Source organism: Pongo abelii, chromosome 3 (assembly GCF_028885655.2).
Source record: "Pongo abelii isolate AG06213 chromosome 3, NHGRI_mPonAbe1-v2.0_pri, whole genome shotgun sequence".
Classification (NCBI taxonomy): domain Eukaryota; kingdom Metazoa; phylum Chordata; class Mammalia; order Primates; family Hominidae; genus Pongo; species Pongo abelii.
This window is the reverse complement of record NC_071988.2, coordinates 106,100,516-106,123,720: the sequence shown is the minus strand read 5'-3', so window position 1 is coordinate 106,123,720 and position 23,205 is coordinate 106,100,516. Positions and strand designations below refer to the sequence as shown.

The 23,205-nt window shown below is 36.4% G+C and overlaps 1 protein-coding gene across 10 annotated transcripts in view; it reads left to right on the top strand.

Annotated features, from left to right (window-relative positions):
- Positions 1-23,205, top strand: part of WDFY3 (WD repeat and FYVE domain containing 3) — a 304,455-nt gene that overhangs the window by 218,528 nt on the left and 62,722 nt on the right. For all 10 annotated transcript variants that reach the window (XM_054554129.2, XM_054554132.2, XM_054554131.2 and 7 more), the window contains 10 exons: positions 367-546; positions 2,545-2,778; positions 10,163-10,262; positions 12,047-12,207; positions 13,545-13,774; positions 14,840-14,949; positions 16,615-16,797; positions 17,657-17,814; positions 18,889-18,966; positions 20,399-20,626. In XM_054554129.2, coding sequence (XP_054410104.1) covers positions 367-546; positions 2,545-2,778; positions 10,163-10,262; positions 12,047-12,207; positions 13,545-13,774; positions 14,840-14,949; positions 16,615-16,797; positions 17,657-17,814; positions 18,889-18,966; positions 20,399-20,626 — 1,662 coding nt within the window. The remainder of the gene's footprint in view (positions 1-366; positions 547-2,544; positions 2,779-10,162; positions 10,263-12,046; positions 12,208-13,544; positions 13,775-14,839; positions 14,950-16,614; positions 16,798-17,656; positions 17,815-18,888; positions 18,967-20,398; positions 20,627-23,205) is intronic.

Genomic DNA, 23,205 nt, shown 5'->3' with positions numbered 1-23,205 from the left:
ACTCCTGACTTCCTAGCATGATGCACGATGGGGCAACATTAATGGTAATACAGCCACTTTCATACCACCAACACTCATGGTAATAATAATAAATAATCAAAACCACTGATTCTAGTTAGCAGACCTGTGAGTAATCCAATGATTAGACAATGATCCTATCAGTTTCTAAGGAGATTTTTTGTTTTAGCTAGTTTCTAAATTTCTTTGCATGTGTGTGTACATGTGTGTTTACTCATATGTGTGGTTTACAGAGTTCTGGACCATCAATATATCCAGTTTCATAAAATACTGAGTAATGGATTTTTAAAATAATTTATAGCAGTGTCAATAACTAACATAGTGTTTCCTCTCATGTCCCCATAACAGCCTTGGCAATCAGAAGAAGAGGGATCTTGGCTCCGAGAATATCCTGTGACCCTGATGCAGTTCTTCAGATATTTGTATCACAACGTCCCAGACCTTGCCTCCATGTGGATGAGCCCTGACTTCCTGTGTGCATTAGCAGCCACGGTCTTCCCCTTCAATATTCGCCCTTACTCAGAGATGGTAGGAAAGGGGGAGGAAAATGTCAGAACTGGAATTAGTCTGTTTCAATGGTTAGCAGATTTTTTTTGACAATCTTTTAAGTTTCTGACCAAGTTACAGTTTCATAACTTTATACATCACCTCTTGCATTATTGTCCGGTGTCCCCAGCTCCCCACAGTTTCCTTCTGCTTTCTCCTAAAATCACGGTGAACTCTACTTCCTTTTCTCATTCACCATATTCTCATAAGTCTCTTGTTAGTAATTTCCCTTTTTAAGTAGTTGATTCATTTCTTATTTTACGCGATGCCAGCCGTGTAGTTGTAAAATGTTCTTTTCCATTAAGATAGCTCTAGTCCGACCAAATTTATTTATTTTTTATTTTAGGAAGTAAGTAATTGTTGGATTTAACTTTTACCAATAAATTACAGGGTTGAAAGCAAATGTTGGTCCTTTCTTCTGCCTGACTTTTCTTTTTTCATTAAAGTTTTATTTTGCTTATTTTGTACTAACTTAAAAACTATTAGATTATAATCACATATAGTATAGATACTCCTTTGTTCTTTAAAATAAGCCCAAAAATTGTGTTAGCATGTACAATATCACATCTTCATATGCTGCCTTGTTTCCTGCTTTGAAAATGTATTCATGTGGAAATTCACTGAACCACATTTTTGCAGAGGCCTTGCCGGATAGTTTCATAACTTTAGAGTCTAAATACTATTCATTACAGTAACTAAGAGTTCAGATGACATAAATATTGATGACTTCTCAAAACAAATGAACTACTGTAGTTTACACAAAACCATATTGCAGGGACTAATCACTTACTTTTGCACGTTGATGTTGATTAGCTAATAAACTGTAAACATAAAACAGGTTTAAAAATAAATAGATAAAACATACCCAAAAGATAGTTATTCCTCAATAGTACTTCAAAGTTTCATGATGTTTCTTCATATTTCCACCATATACTCTAGGATCTGGGATAAATGACCTTCTTTATAGTAATTTTTCTCCATGTATAAAGGTGCAATACTTATTCTAAAATGGTGGGGATTTTTAGGAGAAAGGCAAATGTGACACATGACCTTAATACCCTGGCTTGTTTATAATTTTAGAATCCTTATTTTTGGTTAAAAAAAAAAAAAGACCTTCAATAATATATCAATGTCTTTTTCTTGTCAGCATCTTTTTTTTTTTTTTTTGAGACGGAGTTTCGCTCTTGTCATCCCGGCTGGAATGCAATGGTGGCACGGTCTCAGCTCACTGCAACCTCCACGTCCCAAGTTCAAGCAATTCTCCTGCGATTCTACTGCCTCAGCCTCCTGAGTAGCTGAGATTACAGGCATGGACCACTACGCCTGGCCAATTTTTTTGTATTTTTAATAGAGATGGGGTTTCGCCATGTTGGCCAGGCTAGTCTCGAACTCCTGATCTCAGGTGATCCGCCTGCGTCGGCCTCCCAAAGTGCTGGGATTACAGGCGTGAGCCACTGCGCCTGGCCATCAGCATCTTATAATTTGTTTGCTAGTCTCACTCTCTGTCACTTGGTTCAAAATTGGCACCAATATTGTTTTGTTTTTTTTTTTTATTTATTTGGGGTTTTTTTAACCTATAAAAAATAGATCAGCCCTTACATGCTACCATTATGCCAGATTTTTATCTGAAATTCTGTGACATTTGACTTCACGGTAGGGGTAGAGTTCAAATATGGAAACATATTTATCCTCATTTTATTATTCCATATATGTTAAGTGCAGTTAGCCACAATAGACATATAATTCAACTTAAAGGTGACATATTGTTAGTGGTCAGTCAGAAACACCATATGTTGCGTAACCATGACATATGGTGCCAGATTACTACCTTGAAAGGAAGGGTCGAGTAAAGCAGAGTGAAATAATGTGCTGAATAGCTTAATAGGTGGAAAATGCTGCTGCTACAGTTTTAGGAAACACAGAAGTAAAAATGTCAGAGGTCTAATGTGATTACTGTATCTTTCCACTTGATTTTACTAGGTGACTGACCTTGATGATGAAGTTGGATCTCCAGCAGAAGAGTTTAAAGCATTTGCAGCAGACACAGGGATGAACAGGAGCCAATCAGAGTACTGCAATGTGGGCACCAAGACATATCTGACCAATCACCCGGCTAAAAAGTTCGTTTTTGACTTCATGCGGGTCTTAATCATAGACAACCTCTGCCTCACTCCTGCCAGCAAGCAAACTCCACTAATTGATCTTTTGTTGGAGGTAAAGAAAAAGAAACGCATTTACATCTCTTTTGCATTACTTTTTAAATTAGAACATTAGTAACCAAGCAAGTTCTATAACAAAGATTTCTAATTCCTCTTGTTTATGTGTAGGCAGAACATGTTATAGGCTGTGGAAAGTTCTTAATCCCACATGTGCTTTCAACCCTATCAGTTTGTTCTTTTCCTTCCCTCAAGGATGTCTCTAATTCAGTCCTTTATCATCCTTTCTCTAAGAGCTGGCGAACTTATTCTGTAAAAAGCCAAATAGTAAATATTTTAAGCTTGTGGGCCATACGGTCTCTGTCACAACTGTTCAAGTACGTTGTTGTAGCTAGAAAGCAGCCATGGACAATACGTAAAAGAATGAGCATGGCAGTGTTCTGATAAAACTTTATCTACAGAAACAGCACAGGCTGGATTTGGCCCACAGGCCATAGTGTGCCAACCCCTTCCCTGGACATTAACAGTGCCTAGTTGCATTGTCTTCTTACCTTATAATTTCCTACATCAATTTCTCTTACCTATCATTGCCAGGTATTACTGTTGTCAGTGTCCTGTGCAGCTTAACACATGGTGCATTGTACAGAACAGGTGCCCAGGATGTACTTGTTAAATTGCCCAAGGCAGCAAACTTCTAGGTTGCCTGCCTGCCCATTCTCCTGACAATTGATATGAATCAACTGATGCATCAGAAAATGAGAGTGGCTCTAAGCCTTTAAGTGACCTCATTGCTGGCTCTAGAAATTAGCTATCCCAGAAAAGCATTAAAAAATGTTTACCTAGAAAAGTCTGAAGATATCACAGAGAGAAAATTTAATACAATGTGATTAGTTGCATATACATTAATGTTCTTTTGACCAATTCATATAAATAAGATCAAACAGTCCATGCCAGGGGCTCTGAAAATAACACGTTTTATGAAAGAGTACATCTGTGGAGAAGACTGCTTTTCTCCCTGAAGAACTGCATTGTCTCTCAGCAGTTTGACAGCTGAACCTGAGATTTTTTTTTTTGTGCTCCCTCTAGTGGCTAGTACAGTTAACTTATAAATAGCAACTTGAAAACCACATGTTTATCTTATTCATGCGAAAGTATCTCAATTTGGTCAATTTTTTTAAAATCACTAATGTAATTAGGGTACCAGTTATGCTAAGCATTTAACCAGGACGACAGTGTTTAATAATGGCAGGAGAATAATTGGTTTCCTCACTAATGCATGTGGTAGAATTAAAAAGCAGGCCCAATGGAACGTCTCCCCTTTGGAAACTTTAAAAAGCTCTAAAAGAGATGGCCAGTATCTTACTGTATAGGGTAAAAATTTGAAGCATTTTATGAAAAAGTGAAATAGTTTATCAGAAAATAATAGGATAAAGTCCAGAAGAGATGTGTGCAAGAAAGCATAACTGATCAAAAAAGGAAAATACATACATGAAAGATATGGAATGACTGGAAATATACAGTGATAGCATTTTCAAGCTTCTGGAACTTGAATAGCTAATTAATTACCCATATATAAATTGTATAATTGCCCTTTATTTTTGTTTTCTATATTTTTTAGTAGGAAGAATTTGATATATAATAACATGTATTAACCTTGAAGTAAGGTTCTCTTTGTTGTTGGCATGAATTTGCCCTACGGTAGAATAGTGCTTCCTTATATTAGGGAGTAGGAGTATAGTTCAGGGAAAAGCAGGGGATGTCAGGATTGAAGCTTCCAGATAGATTATAAACTGCTTAGAGACCAACTTTCATGTGTTCCTTCATCTCTCACAATTTTTAGCACAGTGCCTTGGTGTAGTCTGTCAGTACAGTAAGTCCTCACTTAATGTCATTGATAGGTTCTTGGTAGCTACAACTTTAAGCAAAATGATGTGTAACAAAACTAAATTTTTTTCTTCATCAACCTTATGATAAAACTAGGTTGAAGGAAATGATGTTATTTGAGGACCTGCTGTACATTGTTTCACTTAAAGTTGCAGTTGCCAGGAGCCTGTCAATGACATTAAGTAAGGCTTAGTGTATTTTTGAATCATTTAACTATTAACTTCATCCCTGGAAATTCCCAAACAGTAAGATAGGATACTATCTAATAAAAAACATAGAAATTTACTTTTAAATATTTTGAGGATCTTTAATATACATATGCAGAATACATATACAAAAAAATTTATATTAATGAAATATTAACATTCTATGTCTTCCACTGGTGTAACAGAATAAATTATAAACATATGATTTTGAAAATTATGATTACGAAGTCTTTATCCGTGAAGAGATTCAAGAAGAAAATTAGGTTGAGCATGGTGGCTCATGCCTGTAATCCCAACACTTTCTTTGGGAGGTCAAGGCAGAAGGATAGCTTAAAGCTAGGAGTTCAAGACCAACCTGGGCAACAGGTAAAATCCCATCTTTACAAAAAAATTAGCCATAGCCAGTGTTGTGGTGCGTGCCTGTATCCTACCTACTGGAGGCTAAGGTGGAAGGATCACTTGAGCCCAGGTGTTCAAAGTTGCAGTGAGCCGTAATTACACCACTGCATTCCAGTGCATTCCAGCCTGGATGTCAGAGTGAGACCCTGTCTCAAAAAAAAAAAAAAAAAGAGAGAGAGGGAGAATTATCTTACATATTTACCATTTACGTTTGTGAAGGAAGGGGCTTGAACATCTGAGTCCAGTAAATGTGAACCAGAGCATCTTCAGTCTTATGAGTGTTAGAATTTCATCATAAAAGTATCTACTTACTTGACTATATCTACAAAAGAACATGTAAAATTATCTTCATTAGCAGTAAAATTCATTAGCATAAAAATAGGAGATTCCCATTCATATAGACTGGCTTTAGTGTGACTGAGGCCAAATACAAGGGAAGTGGTGTGGTGTGGCAGAAAGCTAGAGCATGGGTTTGAGAATAAGAAGTGCCTGGGTTTAAATTCTGGCCCTGTTGTTTATTATATAAGCATTTTCATCTTCCCAAGCTAAATTCATTCTCTAGAGAATGATATTATTTACCATCTCTCTTACAAGATTATTGTGAGGATTAAATATATGTACATCACCCAACAAAAAGTATTTTGAGGAATTACATGTGTGCTGGATATAGCTGTGTGGCCTTGACCAAGTTCAATTCTCTTCACATCTATACAATTTACACATCTGTAAAATGATATAAAAGTGGAACCTCTCTCTGAGAATTATTGTGAAAACTAAATAAGATTTAATATTCATAACACAGTGCCCAACACTTAAACATACTCAAAAAATTGACTACGTGGCCTGTGTTGGCTTCTACAAGGGTGCCTAGAGACTCTTCTCCTAGACCCTGTTTATCAGTGCCCTGTGCAGTCACCACCAGACTTCTCATGAAGAGCCAAATGAATTTGCTGCAAATAAATACCGTGGCAGTGGGAAGAAGGTGCATGAGAACAGCTCAAACAGATTTGTGTAAAGATAATGAAACTGAGAGGGTGCTGACTTGGAGTGCGTGTTAGTCCAACCTCACACTGCTAATAAAGACATACCCGAGACTGGATATGTCTTTATAAAGGAAAATTTATAAAAATTTTCCTTTATATAAATTTTATAAATTTATAAAAATAAAAATTTATAAAGGAAAGAGGTTTAATTGACTCATAATTCAGCATGGCTGGGGAGGCCTCAGGAAACTTACAGTCATGGCAGAAGGGGAAGCAAACACATCCATCTTCACATCGTGGCAGCAAGGACAAGTGCAGAATGAAGTGGGGGAAAACCCCCTTATAAAACCATCAGATCTCATGAGAACTCACTCACTATCACAAGAACAGCATGAGAGTAACCACCCCCATGATTTAATTACCTTCCACTGTGTCCCTCCCATGACTTGTGGGGATTATGGGAGCTACAATTCAAGTTGAGATTTGGTAGGGGATACAGCCAACATAAGCACGTTGCTGTGGTCTGAGGAGTTCACTGGACTCTATTCCAACCATCTTCTACAAGAGCTCCCCATTGTCATGCATCAGAGTGAAACCCACCCTGAGGAACTACAGTGAAACAAGCAAAAAACAATGGCAAAGTGGGCAAAGAGAGCACCACAGAATAACTCAGAGAGGAAAAATCAGTCAACAGGCAGACTACAGTCAGAATCAGGAGACTCAAAATCCTATCTTTAAAGGCTTCCAGCCCATTACAGAAACAGGACAGAATTCCAAAGGCCTTCCTTCCATAGCCACTGTGCTGTCTACCCATGGGCAGCAGATGCGTAAGGGCTGTCTGGCCTGTGTGTGGGACACAAAGATTCTGGGTAGTGTCCCCAAGACCTTAAAAAGGAGACTGATGGATATGTTGACTGGCTTTGCTGTTTTCACCAGGAAAACAGATCTGACCACCAGAGTCCAGAGCAGATCACCGTGCCTGTCCTGCCTTCATTCTGGTTGTCTGGTGGGCCAACCAGTCTTATCTAAAAGAGTGATGAAGAGATTGTAGGCCACACTTTGCAGATTTGCTCTTGTGCTTTTAACTTTCATAAGGAGATTTTAGTAGAGTGGGGAGAATATGACATAACTGGTGAAGCCATGGGCTTTGGCTTCACAGAAACTGAGATTTGAATCCTAGTTGTGACTTGATCAAGTGACTTACTCTCTCTCAGCCTCAATTAACTTATTTCTAAAATGGGGATATTAGTATCTATTTCAAGGGTATTTTCCTGACTATATGAGATAATGTATATATATAAGCCCTGTGTCTGGCACAAAACAGTAGTCCAGTGAATTGTTTAAAAAGAAAAAGAACACCTCAGAGACAATAATGCATGCTTTCATAAAATGTTAAGTCCTTGAAAAGTTAGACTGCTATACATCTCAGCAAGAACATCAAACTAGGCCACTAGGACCAGTAACAAGTGTAAATTCTGGGTCCTCATCATTCGTGTAACAGTTTTATTGAGATGAATCAGAAGATTAAATGCCTGTTGATGACTGAGCCAGTCTTAAATCCTTCTGGAATAAGAAAGAATATTATTTTAATAAAAATAAATGTTATTCACCAAGCATCTCTGTATGTTTAATAGTCCCTTTGTTTTACAGACTTCAAAACTTTTTCTAGTTAAGATTTGATAAGCCCTACTCATTACTAGTCTCATTAACCACCTTGACTTGATTATGAACCTGAAAGAGTAGCTTTCTTTTTTTGAGACAGGGTCTTGGTCTGTTGCATAGCCTGGAATGCAGTGGCACAGTCATGGCTCATTGCATCCTTGACCTGCGGAGGTCAATCAATCCTCCCAACTCAGCCTCCCAAGTAGCTATGACTACTGGCACACACCACCATGCCAGACTTTTTTTTTTTTTTTTTTTTTGGTAGAGACAGGGTTTTGCCATGTTCCCCAGGCTGGTCTTGAACTCCTGGGCTCAAGTGATCCACCCGCCTTAGCCTCCCAAAGTACTAGGATTATAGGCATGAGCCACCATGCACAGCCAGGAGTACCGTTTTTTTCAAAATGTTTATGTCCTTCTGTGACTGGAGAGCTTTATTCCTTAGCAAATTATGATGACTCAAGCTATTGGAAAAAGCTGATATAATTATAAGGAAATTATATCTCTGATATAATTATAAGGAAAGCCTCCTGGAACTATCAGTCTGCTGTTAATCACTTAAAAGTCCTCACATCCTCTTCAGTTTATAGGGATAAGACTCCCAATATAGTATCAGCTTGAAAGGACTAGACAGGCCTTGGTCACAAGTCTCCTGCTCGCTATTGTATTAATCTGTTCAACTACACAGGAAAATTTATCAAGATTAAAAACATGAGATGTTCTTCACTTTTTCCCAAATTAGTTTAATGACAAACCAAATTCCTAAGCACTGGTATTCTTTTAATTCTTACTAGACCCATATTTTGTCATTTTAAAACAAAATGAATAGTCTTATGCAGAAGAAAGAGCAATTTTCCTTACAATTTTGATTTAGCAGTTGGCTTTTGAGAACTTAAGCTAGTATTCTTGTTCTCAATGTAGAACTTTTATTCTAGCTACGTTCTTAAAACATTTAACAGGACCACCTTGAAAATCAGAATAGAAGGGAAAATAGAACAGCATTCCAAAAGCCCACCTTTGTAACAGGGTCATAAATATAGTCCTGGATCTCTCTTTTCAAGAATAAGCAGGTTCTTCCATTTCACTTGCAAAACCTCAATACTGTGCCTGAATCTAAAACATACAGATCTCTTTTTAAGAAAGGAAGTTATGACATTTATTGAATTGTTTAATATCCAACTCCTATCAAAAACCTGGCTGAAACTACTGGCATTTGAGGGTGACAAAAGGCTCTTTCCTACATCTCATCCCTCTGTTCCCAGTTCCTTGCTACTCACTGGATCAGATACTGGAAAGTTATGCACCTGGATTTTCATACCCTAATTACAAGTAGAATTGTTGTCAGTAGACTACAGTTTAACTTTGTGCTCTACACTTTAACATAAGATAATTTTCAAAATCATCTTTGTACATTGTAAAACTTAACAAAGATACCACCTATATAGGGTTGTTCACTGTCCTCCTTACAAAAACCCACAGAGAACATTCCTCTCAGAACAATTTTAGGAAAACGTATGTCTTTGCTGACAATCTATTGTGTTTTTCTTTCCTTCTTACTTTTTTTAATAAAAGGTTCTTGCTATATTGCACAGGCTTGACTCAAAATCATGTGATCCTCCCACCCCAGCCTCCCTAGTGGCTGGGACTGTAGGCACTTGACGCTATGTGTTTCTTTTTATAGACAATAAAAAGCTTTGTAAACCATTTTTTTCTTGACACCTATGAAGCTCAGAGCTAAATTGTGTGCTTAGTTTTTTGTTCCAAATGTATTTCCCCTCCCTACTGACATGCCCTCTTGATTACTAGATTCTTGGGTTTTTGTATTTGTTTTAATGGCTTTATAATTCATTTGTTATTTATTTTATCTGTATTTCATTGTAAACTGCCATATCTCTTTTGGAAGTGAGGTGTGATAATAGTCAAGTATTTATTATATTGTTGTAGTTTATATTGTTATAAACTGTTATAACAGTTTTTATATAACTATTATATATAGTTTCATATATTATATATAATATATATTATATAATATAAACTATAACAATATAATAATGTTTAGAATACTGTGTTTTAAGGAATGGATTCGAAAGAAGATGATGTTTCACCTTTGCTTTAATTTTTTTAAATTCTGTAGTCAGAAAATACGTGAAAGACCATAAGCATAGCATGTATACCATCTCTCATGGCATTTAAAAAAAATTTATCAGTAGGATTTTTTTATCTTTTTAATATATTAGGTAATGTAAATGTGGTTGAGCTCATATTTTTGTTTTAGTTGGTTCTGTTTCTAATTCTAAATTTTCTTGATTAGGCTTCCCCTGAAAGGTCTACAAGAACTCAGCAAAAAGAATTTCAAACTTACATTTTGGATAGTGTGATGGACCATTTGCTTGCAGCTGATGTGTTATTAGGTAATTCTGTGTTTTTATTTTATAAAAATACCTATAATCACTTTCCTCTGTAAGCCCCAAGTAAAACTACTTTTTAACATCAGCTTTTTTCTTTCCTTTTTTGTCTAGCTTCTCATAGTCAACATTATATTTATGAGATTTGTCTATCTTGTTGCATGTAGCAGGAGTCCATTATTTTCATTACTATATAGTATTTCATCATGTGAATATATAAATTTGTCATTTTACTCTTGACAGATATATGAAAGTTTTCAGCTTGAGATAATTATTTTAACAGCTGCTATAAACATTCATGTTCATATGGACCACATAGGTGTACAACACTTAAACGTATCTGTTGAGTATATACCTGTGAGTGGAATTGTTAGGTCATAGGTATATGTATGTTATCTTTTTAGTATGGCTTCCAGGACATAGAGTCAAAACACATTGAAATGTGTTTTTTCTGTATGTCTGTATCTAATTACAATACAAATATAAAACTTAATACATTTACAGTGAAGCCAACATTTGTGTATAAAACAAAGTAGAATTATAAAAGAAGGAAACATAATGGGTTAGTATACTATATATGCTACTTTTGAGTTCCTAGCAATAATGCTAATCATATAACCTCTACGCTATTAAATTACAATTTTTTTCCCGAAGTAAATTTGCCAGGAAATCTTTAGTATTGTCTTAACATGCAACTGTGCACTCTCAAAGTCACACTTTTGTACTTATTCTTACCAGTTTAGAGCAGTCATACTACACAAAGACACAACACAAATAATTTTGCTTAATGGGGCAATTTAGCATTAGGTGAGAATAATAAAAATCAAATTCTGTGGCACCTCCAGAATTTCTGTGGAGGAAGGGCTTAAAGCAGTGGTCCCCAACCTTTTTGGCACTGGGGACCAGTTTCATGGAAGACAGTTTTTCCACAGACCAAGGGGGGATTACGGTTTTGCGATGATTCAAGCATTACATTTATCATTTGCTTCTCGGAAGGATTGTGCAACCCTGGATCCCTTGCATGCACGGTTCATAATAGGGCTTGCACTCCTATGAGAATCTAATGCCACTGCTGATATGACAGAAAGAGCTCAGGTGGTAATGCTTGCACACCCGCCTCACACCTCCTGCTGTGTGGTCCGTTCCATGGCCTGGGAGTTGGGGACCCCTGGCTTAGAGGAAGCATTCTGGTTAGGAGGAGGAGCTAGGAGGATTAGTCTGAAAGCAATATGTATATGGCAAACACACTGAAAACACTCGGATAGCTTTAGAAAGAGAGAGAGCTGATGGTTATGATGGAGGGGCTAAACACACCCCTCAACAATGATTCTACTTTATTTTTCACAATTTTCCTGAAGCTCTCTTCTGTCTGTGTTACTTCACTGCTAGTGGAGCGATACACTAAAACAGTTTTGTTTCACAGTTTTACCCTTTATTACTTACACAAAATCAATTAAGAGCTAATAAACTGGCCCTTTTTCTCTCAAATGGAGAACACCTGTGACTGACAGTTTATGTTGAGGAACTGCTTGTTTATCACAGACTGTGTTTAGGCAATAGGAGACTCCACAGGTAGTTTCAATCCATAATGCTTTATCCTGCTGAAATTATTTATCCTGATTTCTGGCCATTGAATGTCATTTTCTTCAAGTAGTGCATAAAAGCTAGTAGTTATATTGCTACATGTTGTAGATACACTTATTTTACCTTAGCCTGATTTTTTTTTGAGGATCTGGTCTTGTGTTGGTAGATATCAATTTTCTTAGACTTTTTTTCCTACTGGAATTTAGGGGAAGATGCATCTCTGCCTATTACCAGTGGAGGAAGCTACCAGGTATTGGTGAACAATGTGTTTTATTTCACACAGCGTGTGGTGGACAAGCTTTGGCAAGGCATGTTCAACAAAGAATCTAAACTTCTTATAGATTTTATAATTCAACTAATTGCACAGGTAATCCATTGTCAGTATCAGTTGTAGAGTACATGTTATCCTGTTTTGCCTGTGGTGTCAAAATTGTTGAAATTAAATGTAACTAATAAGATAATGAATGTTAACATTTAATAAAAAGCTAAGCTTATTAAAAGTGAATAGAGACGGGCCGGGCGCAGTGACTCACACCTATAGTATCAGCACTTTGGGAGGCCAAGGTGGGTGGATCACTTGAGGTCAGAAGTTGGAGACCAGCCTGACCGACATGGTGAGACCCTGTCTCTGCTGAAAATACAAAAATTAGCCAGGCATGTTGGTGCGCGCCTGTAATTCCAGCTACTTGGGAGGCGGAGGCAGGAGAATCATTTGAACCTGGGAGGTGGAGGTTGCAGTGAGCCAAGATCACAATACTGCAGTCCAGCCTGGGTGACGGAGCAAGACTCCGTCTCAAAAAAAAAAACTGAATAGACATACAGACTTTGAACCCCTCCCCTATTACTAATTGCCTGGTGCCAATGTGTCCTTTGTAAAGTTGCCTAGGTATTATTCTTTGCTACCCAGATAGATTTAAATACCTTAATACAGTAATACAGTTTGGTAGGTTTGTACTGTATACTACATCCATGTGTAAAGGCTTGCACAGCATGAAGAGTTGATATTAAAAGAATATTCTCTTATCAGTTGAATCTTTACAAAGTTCCTTGTAGTTTATATTTTCTTGAAGTTGTTATTTTTTGTGCATGTTCACAGTACTTTTAATTAAGGGTTTGGCCTGGTTTGGCACAATTGATTAATCTTATTTAATACTTAATGTAGAAAGTAAGAAATAATTATTACATGTTTTGTTAGCATATGCTATACAGATACATAGGCTCTGTCATGTCACCTAAGACTTTTTAAAGGGATATATTTGTATTTAAGCCAAAGAGAAAAATTCTCAAATGAGGGGATGAAATTAGAATGTCAAAAAAAATGATTTTAGTAACATCTTAATTTTTTTCAGTACTTTTGAATATAGATCATTTATCCTAACAAAATATATTTGTGAGGAGACTCCCCTAGCTGTCACATCCTTGTGTTCTCAGGGAGACTGCTCTGCCCCACAGCATCGTTAGTGGCTCTCCTCCCTGGGAGCTCTTTTTTTTATGTAGCCCTCATATCATTCATTAAATGGTATTGATGTGTCTCATGGGTTCTGAAATCCATAATAATAAGAGCTTTGTATCTTCTAACTTAGCACCTTCATACTTAGCATGGCATCTGGTATATAATAGACCTAATAAAAGTTCATGTATGAATGATTAACAGGTGTTTTACTTTTGTCTACTGTACTAAAAACATGTCTTTCATGTCTTTAGTCAAAGAGAAGATCACAGGGATTGTCACTGGATGCAGTGTATCATTGCCTCAATAGGACCATCTTGTACCAGTTCTCACGTGCACACAAAACCGTTCCTCAGCAAGTAGCTCTGCTTGATTCACTCAGGGTCCTCACTGTAAACAGAAACTTGATTCTGGGACCTGGGAACCATGACCAAGAATTCATTAGCTGTCTGGCCCACTGCTTGATAAATCTACATGTTGGAAGGTAAATCCTTTAGGTTCAGTTTGCCATGTTAAATTTGGCTTTGATGTTATTCCAACAAAATTCTTTATTTTTTTGATAGTAACATTTATTTTACCCTTATTCTGTTTTATTTAAATCTTTATGCAAAAAGGTAAAGGGCAAGTGTTGCATTTTTGCAGTGAAATAATGGGTATTTTTTTTCCTTTAGCTTAGTTTTCTACACCTTTAAAATTTTCCATTTTCACCATATGTCACTTATATAAGGAAGTTTGCTTTTAAAGCAAATAAAATATACACCGTTGAAATCTAAGAGAAGTAAAAAGTGAAGCTCAATGCAGTGTTATATGTTAAATGAGTAAAATTAGTATTTTTCAGTTGATTGCTTTGACAGATATTTCATTAGAGTCTGCCGGGGCCAAGCATTGAATTAGGGGCTGGGACAAAATGTGAGTATGATAGACCCTGTGGCAGCCTTCTTGAGGAGAAACAGCTAAGCAAGACCAGTCAGCTGTATTGAGTGATCTGCTAGGAACAACCCAGTGCTTTGGAGGCACATAAGAGGGGCCCCTAACCTGAAAGAAATACCTGCTGAGCTGCAGCTTGAGACCTGGTTGGGGAGGACAAGAGAATGGAGACAACTGCTACTGGAGGAAAGAACAGTCTGTATGAATGCCCAGAGGGAAGAAGGAGTGTGGCATCTCAGGGGAACTGCAACTATTTCACTACAGGAGCAGAGTAGTGAGATATAAAACTGGAGAGAGGACACAGGCATATTAGAAAAATGTTCTTAGTTGAATGAACATTTTGTAATTGTTAGGTAAAAATGTTCACAATAATGAAAAGGCATGTTAAATGTTAAGGTAATAATCTTGATGCTATAGATTAGTCTAATTACATTTAGTCAGGTTGATTTATTTGATCACCTCTTAAAAATGGCATCTTCCTGGCAAACTAGAATTCTATTCTGTGCATCTGCTGAGTAGACATTCAGTGTCTGCTGGTAATGGAAATAGAGTAATTCTTAGTTACTGTAGTCTTCAGCTAATCATTTCCTTCATAAAATTTAAACTGACTGGAATTTTTCAGCAACGTGGATGGATTTGGACTGGAAGCAGAAGCCCGCATGACCACATGGCACATTATGATCCCCTCGGACATTGAACCAGATGGTAGTTACAGCCAAGATATTAGTGAAGGTAATTGCCTTGACTTGGGATGTTTTTAAATTTTGTGGTTGTTTTATCTCCAGTTTTTAAGACATAACCAACAAATTGGCTTCAGAAACTGCCAGCATTGATAGCAACTCTCCCAGTAGGGCAACCTATACATAGACAAAGAGTCTCCTCATGCCAATAACAGTAAAGCACTAACCAGTAATATTGCTAAGCTCATCATTTCTTAGTAACACTGTGAGATTTGGTGGTGGTATTAATATTTACATTTGCTTAAGTAGAAGTACAAATACTACCTTGGAATTAACTATAAAGAGAACTGCCCAATGGTAATGCCAGGCATATCACATTAGAGTAGGCTAATATTGCTTGAGACAGGTTATCAATAGTGCTATTTTTTATTCTTCTTTATACTCTCTCTCTTTTTTTTTTTTAAAAAAAACAAAATCTTGCTCAGTTGCTCACAGTGGAGTGCAGTGGCACTATTTCAGCTCACTACAACCTTTACCTTTCGGATTCAAGTGATTCTCATGTCTCAGCCTCCTAAATAGCTGGGACTACAGGTGCCCATCACCACGCCTAATTTTTTTTGTATTTTTAATTTGCTAATTTTTTTTGTATTTTTAGTAGAGACAGGATTTCACCGTGTTGGCCAGACTGGTCTCAACCTCCTGACCTGAAGTGATCCACTGGCCTTGGCCTCCCAAAGTGCTGGGATTACAGCTGTGAGCTACCGTGCCCAGCCCCTCTCTTTTTTTTTCAATCTGGTTTTCCCACTGATCCTGTAAGGATTGCATATTGAAGTCTTTGTATGGATTGATTTCTTATTTCCACATGTTTAGTGATAAAGAGAAATCACTCTGGTGGTATTTGTCTCTCCAGAAATACTGTGCGATAGTTTTACATATGGCTTCATTATTGAGAAGCCCAGCACTCATTTTAATTTCATTCCTTCATTTAAACATGAATTTATTCTCTGTTCTTTCACCAAAATGTTTTGAACCCTAAACACCAAAGGTGCGGTTATTATTTTCACCCCCTGAGGAACTGGCATTGGTTCTCATAGCAAGGTCCTCAGAATAGCAACATCAATATCATTTGGGAACTTGGTAGAAAAGCAGATTCTGTTGCCCTACTCTGACCTACTGAATCAGAATCAGAAACCCTGGGGTGAGGACTAGCAGCTTGTTATCACAGGCCCTCAGGTGATTGCTGAGGGCCGACTGGTCTGGAGGAGGAGTCAGGCATACAAACAAGGAATCCAAAGCAAGAATGAATTTCATAGTAAAAGTCTTTTCAAAATATTTCTATTCTTGTGCAAAATATTCAAGAATACTAACTTAGTTTTGAACTCACCTTAAACATTCAGATTTAAAAATTACTTTTAAATGGGGGATAAGTTTTTAATCTAGAAAAAGTTAGTTAATTACATATATATAATTTCCAATTTTATAAATAAAAATGTTCTTTTGTATGAATATAAAGTTTTTTAAATGTTTTCTAAATAGGCAACCACAGTTTTAGTTGTCTAAATAACCTTTTCATTGAGCTAGATACATGAGCTTTTTTTTTTTTTTTACATTAAATACTGTAGTCGAAATTCCCACATGTAAACATGAAGAAAAATAAAAACTAACTTTATACTGTGTTTTGATCATTTGCTTACTTTTTTGTTTGTTTGTTTATTAGGGCGTCAGCTTCTCATAAAAGCTGTCAACAGAGTTTGGACTGAACTGATACATAGTAAGAAACAAGTCTTAGAGGAACTTTTCAAAGTAACTCTACCTGTGAATGAAAGGGGCCACGTGGACATAGCTACAGCAAGGCCACTCATTGAAGAAGCTGCCCTGAAGTGCTGGCAGAATCATTTGGGTAAGGCCTACAGAGATCAGACAACCAGGAGATTTACATGTGGCTATCATATATGGGTATACTTTAAATATGTGACTACAGCATTCCCAAAAGGATACTACAAAGTCATCCTTAAAATCAATATAACAACCATTCTAGAATGATTATACTGAGATCTTACTTTTCTTTGATTTTTTTTTTTTTAATATCTGAGGTATGTCGTACATCAGGCGTTTATGCATTCAGAATGTAATACATTGCTAATAGCTCTAGTATGGTCACTGTCTTGGCTACAGGTCCACAATCCCTTAACTATAATTTTGAAATTCAAAAAGCTCTGTTTTTTCATTAATTTGGTGCCAAAACTGACTTTATAACAGAACCTAATTTATCTTTCTTTGTCCTACTTGGTATGGGAATATTCATACATTTTGTTGCAGTAATATTGACGTATTAAATTATAGCTTATTACCTTAGATTCTCTGGTGGCATTATATAATCTACAGTGTATAAGCTGTATAGCCTTTTAAAAATCCAAAACGTTTCTAAGTTGCGAAGTATACCCAACACCAAAGATTTTAATTAGGTGATTATGAATTATTAATATAGAAACTTGTTATAGTTAAATTTGCATGTTATTACAGAGCTGTGATCTTTCAACCAACCATCAGTTCAGCTAATACAACAATTTGCGAGCAATCATCCTTAAGATTACCAATAAATAAATTTGTGATATCTGAATGTAATATCTGCATCTGTAATATGTGCTGCTTTTGTTAACTACAGGGTTGTAGTTTATAACCAGATATGAAAGTTTTTAAAGTAAGACTCATAAATACATGGAGAAATTATAAAATAATCTAATTTTATTTTTTAATAGCCCATGAAAAGAAATGCATAAGTCGAGGAGAAGCTTTAGCGCCCACCACACAGTCCAAATTATCCCGTGTCAGCAGTGGCTTTGGTCTTTCCAAGTTAACAGGATCAAGAAGGAATCGAAAAGAAAGTGGTCTTAATAAACACAGTCTTTCTACCCAGGTACTTTTTTAGTTTCATTGATGATATTATTAGAAATTTATATTTCAGGGTTTAGTTGTTGTATTTTATATAATATACTTAACATGTACAAGCAATTGATTGGAAATGAAACTTTTCTGTATTTTTGCTTTAGAATAGAGATAGAAGTAATCCAGACTATGGGAATTTCTCTCATTTTCTTATGATAAAATTATATGTGAGTGCTATTTACTTATACCCATTTTATAACTGGATATAAGATGAGATTTAGAGATTAATATATGATCAGACTATGGATAATTTTCTCTCAATTTTCCCAGCTTTCAATAATGTTATTACTAATAATTATATAAATTTTAAGGCAATAGCCGAACAAGCCTTTTTTAATTTTTACAGTCTTGTTGTGTATACCTACGGTTTTTTAAAAGCTCATCTGCCTCCAGCATTAACTTCTTCCTCATCCTACTTCCTTCACCATCCCAGAATCTAAGTGGCAGCTATGAAAAGGGTCTGAGAGAAATAGTATGTGTCAGCCATCTCATGCATCAGGTTAGGTTTTCTAGGAAGCAAACTCTGAGATGGAGTTTAGTGTGCATAATGTATATTAGGGGGTGCCCTTGGGATCAATACCTGTGGAAGGAAGAAGAAAGCAGGATTGGACGTAGGGAAAAGTCAGGCTGCGGTGCTGGTCTAGTGACAGCCTCAGCCAAACTAAGTGGAGCTTTGAGGACAGAATACCCTCTTATAATTGACCTCCATTAAGCTGAAATGTGTGAGTCTTCCTACCCCTAGAGCGTTGGATGTGGGGCACCCAGTCGGCCCTCTGCAGCTAAGGCCATCCCTGAGGGTATTGACAGCAGCCCAGAAACGTGGGCAGCAAGCCCTTCCTTGAAGGGGCTTGGGGGGTGGGAGAGCATGCAGATCTGTGTCCATCACACAAGCATATAATTCATTCCGAATTTTTTGTTTTAGTTTTCTGTTTTGGTGCTTTTGGCAGAATTTTAACCAATTATTTAGCATTAATTTCAAGGGTAATTAACTATGTTTTTCCAGAAATCCATGAAATATTAAGACTCTTTTTCCATCCATTGTTAGGAGATTTCGCAGTGGATGTTTACTCACATTGCTGTTGTTCGTGACTTAGTAGATACACAATATAAAGAATATCAGGAGGTAAGGATTTATAATCATCATAATGGTTTGTTTTACATTTTTTGTATGTGAAAGGTCTCTGTTTGTCCTGGTATCTTTCTGCCCATTTTAAGGTACTTGCTGGACTACATTCATCATCAGATGATGGTTTTAATTATCCCTGCCATCAGCTACTTTGGCTACTGATTTTAGGATGGAAAATTTTAATCTTCTGTCAACAAACTGTGTTTCAAAAAGCAACTAACTGAAAATGAGCCCAGCTGAATTCTGTTGACATTCACTACTGATATGTTACATATCTTTGTTCCTAATAAAAATAAAAATGTAAGAATGAGCCTTCTTTTTCAGGCTTTTAACAAGGAGATTGTGAAAATACGCATCAAAGTCTCTGAGAAGTCTCTTAAAATTGTAAAAAATTACAAGATTGAATGAAATTATTTTTTACTACACTACAAGTGCTTGGTGATTATGTCAGTGAAAAAAAAATTTATTGAAATTCTCTTGGTAAATTCATAATTACTCAAAAGCTTATCTTAAATATTTTATTCTCAGATTAGCTATTTTGGATCTATTAAAGGTTTCTGAATGGTTAACTGCTAATATTTTATGGATGTAACACTAGATCCTTAGTTTCCCCAACCAAAGAACATATAAGTACTACTGTAATAGATAATTTTTTAATTATTCACTCAGTAATCTTTACTGTCAGTTATATTTTAGAAATCTTTATTTTTAGATTTAAATTGTATATACTTATATTCCATGAATCATTGGGCAAGTTATTTGTCACTGTCTGCTGTTGAAATGTTATATATTTGTCATTTGATAGATAAGAACTTGTACTGTGTCATAATTTCCATTTAAAAAATGGTTTGGATCTATCTCAGTGGCCAGGAGAAAATGGTTTCCCTTTGATTTTTGTATGAACATCAAGTTTCCTCTTAGTGCTGCATGTTTATATTCTTCATCTAAAATCTTTGGAAATGTTTACCTAGTTCACCAGTAATCAAGCCTGTTGGCACTTTTTCTTCATCTGATTTCCTAGAATATCCCCCGTACATGTTGTGGTAGCTATTTTACAGTTTGGTGTATCCTTAAATTACCATATATATTTATTAACGCACATAGGGCTAACAGTTTCAATACATTTTCATAGTAATATTACCATCTTTCCTGTGCCAGAGAAACAAACTTCTTTCAACTCTGTTTCACTATATTGCACACTCTATCCTATACGTGTCTGTCATTTACTTGATGCTTTAAGAAGTCCACCTTCTACAACAAACCCTCTTACTTTAACCATAAACAAATGTAATTTTACTTTTATAATGTTAACTGAAATGGTGTGGATTGTGTTTGTTTCCAAATAATAACTTGATTTTCAGTGACTTGTAGACTTGTTACTGTTACTCCTGCTTTTGCTTGAAAACCGACCTGGACTCTTTCCTGTCAGCGTCAGCAGAATGCCCTGAAGTACGTGACAGAAGAGTGGTGTCAGATCGAGTGCGAGCTGTTGCGGGAGCGGGGGCTGTGGGGCCCTCCCATCGGCTCCCACCTCGACAAGTGGATGCTGGAGATGACGGAAGGGCCCTGCAGGATGAGGAAAAAGATGGTGCGAAACGATATGTTTTATAACCATTACCCTTACGTGCCAGAAACTGAGCAAGAGACAAATGTGGCGGTGAGTATGCAGAATTCAGTGATCACAATGGCTCTTTCAAGTTTTTATTTTCCTCTGTAAGCATTTTTTCTCTATTTAGTCAATTACCTCAAATAGCTAATTTTAAAAATTCAACAAACTCCATTAAATTGATAACTTCAGAGTGGAGGTGGAGTGAAAAGATGCAACAGTGCAAGAAGGAGACATCATAATAAAGAGGTTTAGATTACAGACTCCAGAGCCAGACTGCCCAAATTTAAGACCTGACTCTGCCACTTTGCTATTATAGCTGGGTTACGGGTCATTAAACCTCTCTGAGTTTTCATTTTGTTATGCCTGAATTGGAGCAAATAATAGTTCCACCTCATAGGACTGTTAGGAGGATTAAGTTCATTAAAATTAGTTAAGTACTTAGAATAGTGTCTGGTCCAGAATAAGCACTGTATATTACAACACATGAATCTTCTAAGTGGCTCTGATCGTATAAGGTGAGGCAGCTTGAATTGTTCCAATGCCTCTTGTTTTTCTCTGACAAACACCCTGGCTCCATTTATCTTGTACTGATTGGTTTAACCCCAGTCCTGATGCTAATATAGATCTTAGCATCAACTTAAGTGTCTATCAGCAGAGTAATAGATAAAGAAAATATGCTGTGTATACATAATGGAATAGTATTCAGCCTTAAAAAATTAAGAAAAGCCTGTCATTTGTAACAACGTATAAGAACCTGGAGGACATTATGTTACATGAAATAAGTAAGGTACAGAAGGACAAATACTACATGATCCATCTCACTTATATGGGGCATCTAAAACAATCAAACTCAGAAACAGAGTAGAATGAAGGTTTCCAGAGGCCGAGAAATGAGGGGAATAGGGAGATGTTGGTCAAAGGGTACAGTCAGATAAACAGGAGGAATACATTTTTTGAGATCTATTACATTCCATAGTGACTATACTTGATAATAATCTATTGTACATTTCAAAATTGCTAAGAGAGTACATTTCAAATGTTCTTGGCACAAAAATTGTTAAGTATTTGAGACGTTGAATATATTAATTAGCTTGATTTAATCATTCAAACCATATACATATAGCATTACTTTGTACACCATAAACAATTACGATTTGTCAATTAACAGTAAAATTTTTAAAATAATAATATACGTAGGTCTTAGCTCCTGCTGATAGTTATTAAGATTTTGGAAAATAGCTCTCTAAAGTCTACTTTTCTCAAAGCTATTCAATTCTGCAAGAATGCCATACTTGATGCAGCTGTGCCTTAAAGCACTATAATTTCTAATTCTGGAGCACTGTGTAAAAAAGGTAATCCACCCATATTTTTGCAGCAAAGCGACAATATGACCTTTCAGTTCTTAATCTTTTTTCCCTAACAATCTATTAAGAATTTAAGCCATTAGCAATTTGATAAAATATTTCTTATTGAGTCAATGCTTAAATTGAATCCATTCAAGAATACTAAAATATAAATATGCTCTCCCAAATATATGGCCAACTCACTGTTTAGATTTAACTGAGGCATATACTTTTGAATTATTTTTACAATAACCATAATATTTTTTATCTGTACTCCTTTCCTTCCTTGTAATAATGTCATTTGTTTACAAAAGTGTATTTAAACTTCTATATCAGATAAAAACAAAGTACCCTATTAAGAGTTCACACCTACAACCGTAGTATCATCAGCATTTTACCTAGGCAAAGGAATTCACCAGCCTGTGAAATCGAAACAGACACTCTCATAAATGAGTATGCACCAGATGGAACTTATTTTTTTAACAGGTGGGTTACATATTGGAAAATACTAGACAGTTGAGAAATGTTGGAGATACTTTCACCTAAAAGGAAAAAGCAGGAAGGAGAGACAGTTACAGAATGTAGAATTCATACTGCATAGTTCATGCACAAATCAAGGTCAGGATTAATCTGCTATGATGAAATTTTTTGAAATAATTTTTATTTTGGTTTTAGTAGTTCACATCTTTTGTAAATTTGAAATGCCATTAAATGTCAACTTGTATCTTTTGGAATATGCATTCTGGCAGTGTTAAAAACAAATTTTCAAAAAGTGGTAGTATCTATTATCCCACTGAATTCTACCATCAAGTCAAAAAAGAGGAGCTAATATTTACAAAGCACAATGAGCTGGAGCAAGCTTGTCCAGTCCGAGGCCCACGGGTCACATATGGCCCAGGATGGCTTTGAATGCGACCCAACACAAATTCATAAACTTTCTTAAAGCATAATGAGACTTTTGCCAGGCGCAGTGGCTCAAGCCTGTAATCCCAGCACTTTGGGAGGCCGAGGCAGGCGGATCACCTGAGGTCGGGAGTTCGAAACCATCCTGACCAACATGGAGAAACCCCGTCTCTGCTAAAAATAGAAAATTAGCCAAGTGTGGTGGCACATGCCTGTAATCCCAGCTACTCAGGAGGCTGAGACAGAATCGCTTGAACCAGGGAGGTGGAGGTTGCGGTGAGCCAAGATCACGCCATTGCACTCTAGGCTGGGCAACAAGAGCAAAACTCCATCTAAAAAAAAGAAAACAGAGAGAGAGTTTTTTTTTTTTTTTAAGCTCAT